The 7,108-nt window shown below is 36.9% G+C and overlaps 1 protein-coding gene across 2 annotated transcripts; it reads left to right on the top strand.

Annotated features, from left to right (window-relative positions):
* Positions 1 to 651: 651 nt before the first annotated feature.
* Positions 652 to 6,191, top strand: LOC137711248 (cleavage stimulation factor subunit 50). 2 transcript variants are annotated; one of them, XM_068450478.1, is made up of 14 exons: positions 652 to 781; positions 1,440 to 1,523; positions 1,624 to 1,748; positions 1,926 to 1,998; positions 2,132 to 2,215; positions 2,297 to 2,383; positions 2,696 to 2,766; positions 2,993 to 3,044; positions 3,126 to 3,183; positions 3,587 to 3,687; positions 3,797 to 3,948; positions 4,266 to 4,374; positions 4,636 to 4,692; positions 4,801 to 6,191. In XM_068450478.1, exons 1-14 carry the CDS (start codon positions 680 to 682, stop codon positions 4,954 to 4,956), a joined length of 1,311 nt encoding a protein of 436 aa, XP_068306579.1. In that variant the 5' UTR covers positions 652 to 679; the 3' UTR covers positions 4,957 to 6,191. The 2 variants fall into 2 exon arrangements, with proteins under 2 accessions (XP_068306579.1, XP_068306580.1); XM_068450479.1 differs by having other exon boundaries at positions 727 to 781; positions 1,634 to 1,748.
* The last annotated feature ends 917 nt before the right edge of the window (positions 6,192 to 7,108 follow it).

Genomic DNA, 7,108 nt, shown 5'->3' with positions numbered 1-7,108 from the left:
AGTGATTTGAGTCCTTTTAGTGTTTCTAACTAAAATAAGTTTGAAGGGGATCCTAAAACAAATTCATAAGCAATAGAATAAATAATGATAGGTAGATTAATATTTTAGACTGAATTTGCAGTGGAAATTTTTTTTAGTATGTTGGAAACACAACTCAGTACATCAAGAGTCATAATACAAGTGATTGAATATTTGAAAAAAAAATATTCCAACAAGTTATATTATAGCACTTACTGTATTGATACGTATTCCTATCTCATTGAAAAATCTCTCCAATTATGTGATGTGTCACTAATAAAAAATAAATACGTTAATCAACATTTAAGTAATGATCCAACCATCAATAACCACATCATATAATTTACAAAATTTAGTCTAAGTAATTTGTCTCTTTAGTATTACTCTTATATAAAGCGCTTACTAATTGAGGGTAGTGTGAGATTGATTTCATGGTTGCAAATATGAATTTAGTAAAATTGGTTAAAATAATATGTTTTTACTCTACGCTCAAGTTCAAAAATCTCGTTTTAAAGGTTGTAATTTACATTAATTTAGTGTGGACGGCATATAACGGGCCTAAACGAAAATCAAAATTATGGTTGTACGACACGTCGTTTATTTTGGTGAAAATAAAGGCATAAACTATGGGGACGAAAGGGTTTTAGGAGAGCCAAAAAAAATGGAGAAGAGCAGCTTGGAGCAAATTCTGCAAGATGCCAAGCTCCACAGGCAGCTCAATTCCCTCATCGTCGCTCATCTTCGTGACAGCAATCTTTATCAGGTAAGCAAACCACTTCTTCTTCATTACATATATGTACATGTACATGTGTATATGTATGTTATGTTCATGTGTGTTTTTTGGTTGCTGAACAGTGTAGGAAAACTAAAGGAATTGAATTTTCAACCTAAAGTTTCAATTTTTTTTGTTTTTGGGAAGAAACGAGTAGTAAAGCTCACTTGGGCATGAAGAACAAGCTACAATCTCAATCTGGAAGTGAATTTTTTTTTGGCTCGCAGATTGATTGGTTTCTGGGAAAATATGGGAAAATCTGCTACTCTGAATTTCAAATTTGTAAACTTGACTCAGTTGGGAACTTCATGAGCATTTGGTTCTGCTGAAGTTTCAGTTTTTCTTGGGTTTTGGGGAAAAAATGGTAGATGTTAGTTATGGTAGATGAGGATTAAGATGCAATGAGACTTCGAATATTCTGGTTTTAGGTTTGAAATTCGAATAAAAGAAAGAATTGTAGCGAATTTAGTTGATTGGAGATTGATTTGATTTCGTGTTACCAAATACATCACTACTATTTGATGCTTAATCTGCCTTGTACCAATTTTTCTGCGGTGACCTATCGCTTTTTACAATCCAAGGTGGGCAAGCAGTTTGATTCAAATGTTATGGTTGATTGTGAATTTTTGGTGATCTTTCTCATTTTCAGGCAGCAAGTGCCGTTGCTTCCGCAACAATGACATCATTGAATGTCGAAGCCCCGCGTAATAGGCTTCTTGACCTGGTTGCCAAGGTTTGTTTTTGCTTTACAAGGCTTAATTTTCCCTCTGGTTTCAGTGTATGTTTCATTATTTAAACTCGGAAAGAAAGTTTTGGTTCTAAGGTGATTACAGGGACTTGCAGTGGAGCAAGATGAGATGTCGAGAGGGATTTCTTCATCTGCATATGATTTGGGTACATCAGTAGCTTCTGGATATGGTGGAATCCCAGCATCTCGCGGTGTTGCTGTTGATTTTGGGTAGTTATTTGTTTCGGAATAGGTTTCTCGGTCATTTGATTAGTGCTTAATGCTTTTTGATTTGCAAATTGCAATGGGTTAATAAAAAAACTTCCAAACTTTCGGAGGAATAATTTTTACAAAAGTTTGTATAATGAACCTTAATAACCTGATCTTGCACATCTTTTGCGTGAACAGTGCTGTGCAGGAAACAAAAGGCTTGTCAAAGAGTTTTCCAAAGCATGAGACACGCCATCTTTCAGAGCACAAGGTATGCATAATTAGGGAAACAGATATTGTATAACATTTTTTATTTTTTATCTTTCATTAATTCACTAAGTTAGCATGATAAAACTCACTTTCCACTGGGTGCCTTACTTGTTCTGATGCTATAAACTTTCTAGAATATTGCCAGATGTGCAAGGTTTAGTCCTGATGGGAAGTTTGTCGCTACTGGAAGTTCTGACACGTCAATAAAGCTTTTTGAGGTGCTCATTCTTTTAGCCATAGGTTTGGTATTTCTTAAATGTGGCCCTGTCTAATTCTCAGGCAGTTGTATTCTGTTTCAGGTTTCAAAAATTAAGCAAATGATGCTTCCAGAGGCTCGAGATGGTCCTGTGAGACCTGTCATACGCACATTCTATGATCACTTACAAGTAAGTCAACATTTGTCCCTAATTCCGACTGATAAATTTGCTTTGCTTATGAAAAATTTATCCTGTAAACCAGACATTGTTAAATTAAACATGTCGTATAGAATCCTCTTACATTTACTATGCAGTGACTTTGTAGGAACATTTGACAAAGAAAATGCTTGACGTAAACTAATAATATGGGATTTATAAGTTCAAAATTACCTATAAATCCCCCTCGGCTTTCAACTTTTGTAGTGTATAACTTTCGTCTGTGAAATAGACAGAGTCTTTTGGATATCTTCTTATGTCTAATGTTTTCGGATTTATTTGCAGCCTATAAATGACTTGGATTTCCATCCTCAGAACACTGTTCTTATATCTGGGTCAAAAGATCAGACCATAAAGTACGGATTCTTTTACTTTCTTAGATAATATTTGAATTTCCATTGTTTATTTATTGATAAGTTCTTTAACTTGTAAGGCCAACATATCTACTTGTTCCCCTTCTTCCGTTTTTAGTCATGTTGCTGTTTCCTCTTCTCCAAAGCCCTTGAACATTACCAGCATTAATTGTAAAACGAAACAAGAGTTCACTTTGAACCCTTATGTCAATTTTATTACTGCTTTCAGGTTCTTTGATTTTTCCAAGATGACCGCAAAGAGAGCATTCCGAGTTATCCAGGTTTTGCTTGCCATCCTATTATAGATTGAGGCATAGTATAGAATGGCACTCCTTTAATAAATTGTCCTTTTAATGACACAGGATACACACAACGTGCGTTCAGTGTCTTTCCATCCTTCTGGAGATTTTGTTTTAGCTGGTAATATTAAGCCCTTTTTTGTTTTTTCTATTTTCTTGGAGTAGCGTAGTCACTTTAGCCAATTTGATGTTCCAAGCAATCTATGAGTTGGTGTTTTCTATAATGTGTACATGTGTCTTGGTTCGTATTCAAAGTGTTAAATTCTTTACTCTTGCTACAATTTACCCGTAGCTTCATCAAATATTTTAGTTAATATATCTTACTTTTTCGTTTTCTCATAAAAAAATGTTGTAAAGCTGATGTATGCTGAAGTTGATGATGGAGAAATTTCTAAAGCTCTTATGTAATGTCCAAAAGTTTTAGTTTACACTAACATTGGCCTGCAATTAGTGCCAATAGTGTGCTGCGATCCTACCATACAGTGAATTGGCTCCTAATAATGTTTATATCAATAAAATCACAGGGACTGATCATCCAATTCCACACTTGTATGATATCAATACCTTCCAGTGTTACCTATCAGCAAATGCCCCAGAAATCAATGATAACGGAGCAATAAATCAGGTATATGGTTGACTCTGTCTCTTTATTCATGCTTCAGGTTCAGCTATAAATTCTTCACAGACAAGTATAATTCGATGAGGGCAATCAAATCCACACACTCGTGCATCAGGTCAGGTATACAGCTACAGGTGGCATGTATGTTACAGCTTCTAAAGACGGTGTTCTTCGTTTATGGGATGGTGTAACTGCCAAGTGTGTACGCTCCATACCAGCACATGTCACGGCAGAGGCAACCAGTGCAAACTTTACTAAGGATCAAAGGTATGGATCATATAATAGGTCTAAGCCCTGAAACATGATGTGTATGAAAGTGCGCCTGTAAGTGGAAATTTGTGAAAGTACATGTATGGATGGTTGACTTGGTTATGTGAAATGATGTTTCCGCATCTAAGTTGTTTCACAAACGTTGGTTAACATGGATAAGGAATATTTTTCTTATATATCACCCTGTCGAATGTCTGGCTTTAGATGTGTTAAATATCATTGTAAGATTGATTCACCCCTCAATTCTTTCTAAATCTTCAACTTTGCAACCTTCCTGTTTTCTTTGTGATATAACTCAAATGCTGGTTTTCTAGGTTTGTTCTCTCTTCTGGAAAGGATTCTACCGTGAAGCTTTGGGACATTGGCACTGGGAAACTGGTTAAGCAATATCTAGGAGCTACACATACTAAATTGCGGTGTCAGGTATACCAGAAAGGTTTTCTTTTGTCGGTTTTTCTTATGCCAAAGAAAGTGACTACATAATTCCTCTTGTCAACTACGTAAAATCCTCAAGAAGAATTCTTCTCCACTCAGCCCCGTCTGAGTAATACTTCCACCACACTCTAAATATCCTTCCTCGCCATTATCCTCCCAGATCAAAGTAATCCAAATAAGAAAATATCAAAGTTTGGTGATAAACTGTTCACGTATTAATATCAGATGCTTTTATACGCTTCTGTGCAGGCTGTTTTTAATGATACTGAAGAATTTGTACTGTCCATCGATGAACCGACCAATGAGGTTTGTTCACTCCTATTGTATTTAGACGAGATATTGTGCTGTTCGGTTTCAATTGATAAGGGAACCAAAAAGAAAATGTTTCAATTTGTAAATATGGCGTGGTTGCAGATTGTTATCTGGGATGCTATGACGGCGGACAAAGTAGCGAAGTGGCCTTCCAATCATATTGGTGCTTTCCGTTGGCTTGCACACTCACCAACGGAGGCCGCATTTGTTACCTGTGGGACTGACAGATCAATCCGGTTCTGGAAGGAAAGTATGTAAAGCATAGAAATCGGCTGGCGGCTTTCTTGCTGTGAAGATATGTAGATTGATGATCTGACTTAGGATGTTACTCCACTTTTTTAATCTCTCTCTAATTCGCGAACCCTTCATTGTCCAAGTCTTTTCTAGTAACAAAGCACGATTATTCGTATTCAGATCCACTACGATGTATAAACTTAAAGGATTTGGAATGTTGATTAGTTGGTTACAAGCTAGTTTCAGGTCCGACGTCTATGCAAACACTAGCACAGATGTCGGATCTGAAACGAGGTCAATTAGTGAACAAAAGGACATTTGAGCACCATAAGCAGCCGGTGAATCAGACTTGCATTCGACATCGACGACAACAAATGATCAAACTACGGAAAACAGAAGCTTTGATCAGAACTGTCATTCCCCTTTGACAATTTGACAACTCCGACTTCTAATGACGTCTCATCAGTAGGCTCGACGCTGCATTTTCTTTGGCTTCTTTACGAAACTCAATCGAATTTGCTTCAACCGTCTCTTCTTCCTTGCCATCTTCTCAGGGAACGTTTCCCGCTTCTTCTCCTTCTTCACACCCTTCTTCGCAGTCTTTAGCTCCTTCTTCAAGAAATACGGGTCCACTGGATACGCCTTCTGTGTCAAAGGCACCCCTCTCTTTTGAGCCTCATTGAACAGGGCAGTGGCTCAATCGACACGGTTGTGAGCATACAGTTTCCCCATCAACAGCTCATAAGTCTTGATTCCGGGCTATGATTTATCGTCCTTCATCTTCTTGAAAACACGCAATGAGTGATCGATCCTCTCAATGCCACACAAAATCTTCAAGAATCCATAATATTCCTTCTTATTAAGAGCTTCACCGAATCCGGCAGACTTCATCTTATCAATCATTTCATCTCCCTCCCCAATCCTTGCTGCCTGATACAAGCTCCTGATCAACACAAGAAACGTAGTCTCATTCGGGTAACACCCCCACTCACCCATTCTCTCGTACAGGTTCAGAGCATCCTCTGTCCTCCTAATTTTACACAAATTACTAATCAAAACATTGGAAGTCTCCACATTTCTTGGAACCCCATGAGTGTCCATATCCACCAAGATTTCCTCCACCTCCGAATGCAGGCGAAACGGGTCCTTCTTCCTACAAAGCTTCGAAACACAATCGAGAATCGCATTGTAAGCGGTAGTACCAATCTCAAACCCTCCTCTGTACATCTCCCCAGCCAATCTCCTCGCTTCCTCAAGCTTCCCATTGATGCGTGATTTATACGCACACAAACTAAACCCTATTTGTGACAATTGTAGTAATGATGTAAGTAGGGATCGTTCTAACCGGGGATTAACTAGGGATGCTAAACACTTGACTTAAATAAATAAAACTAACTTTTAAAACACTAAGACAAACTTAAAAGACTCAAAACAAGTTCAAAAGACTCCAAATACTTAAAAACATAAAATAAGACAAATCAAATGATTAAGACTTAACAAAATAAGGGGGGGAAGTTTGATTTGACGAAAATTGAAATAACAAAACAAGTTAATAAACTAAGCAAATTGTAAAACGAATAAACGTAAATATGAATGTGATGAAAATATGGATGATGGAATAGCCAAGGGGTTCTTCTCCACACATGTTACACTTGCAAAACAAGATTGACTTTCGGTTGGTCTTTCGATAAATTATGAAACTCAATGCCCCAAGTTAATTAGGTTCGCTTAAATTAACTTTCAGATTTCCCTAGATTCATTGGATTGAATGGGATACGCATTACAACCAAATTATTCTTAATCAAAGTCCCTAACTATGGAATACGCATGATAGAGACATTCAACCAAGATTATTAAGTTCAATGAAAATTATAAGTGTTGACGAGACATTCGTTACTATGGAATACGCATGAAACTTATGCCAAGAATTCGTTTAACGCGATTGTTTATAAGCAACCTCCACTACTTGTGAATATAAGTTCGTAACTATTAGGTGAAACTCACTTATATTCTAGCGTCATATTCATGCATGAAAATTAAGCGCGCATTCTTAATAAACGTACATAAATAAGTTATCAATCAAACGGTTAAACGAATTGAATCCACAACTTATGAAATTCCAACCAAAAGTAATCAATTCATATTGCAAGTATAAACATAGTTTCGAATCACCCCC

The sequence above is a fragment of the Pyrus communis genome, chromosome 12, assembly GCF_963583255.1.
Source record: "Pyrus communis chromosome 12, drPyrComm1.1, whole genome shotgun sequence".
Classification (NCBI taxonomy): domain Eukaryota; kingdom Viridiplantae; phylum Streptophyta; class Magnoliopsida; order Rosales; family Rosaceae; genus Pyrus; species Pyrus communis.
The sequence above is the reverse complement of the archived record's forward strand: the minus strand, read 5'-3'. Positions and strand labels throughout refer to the sequence as shown.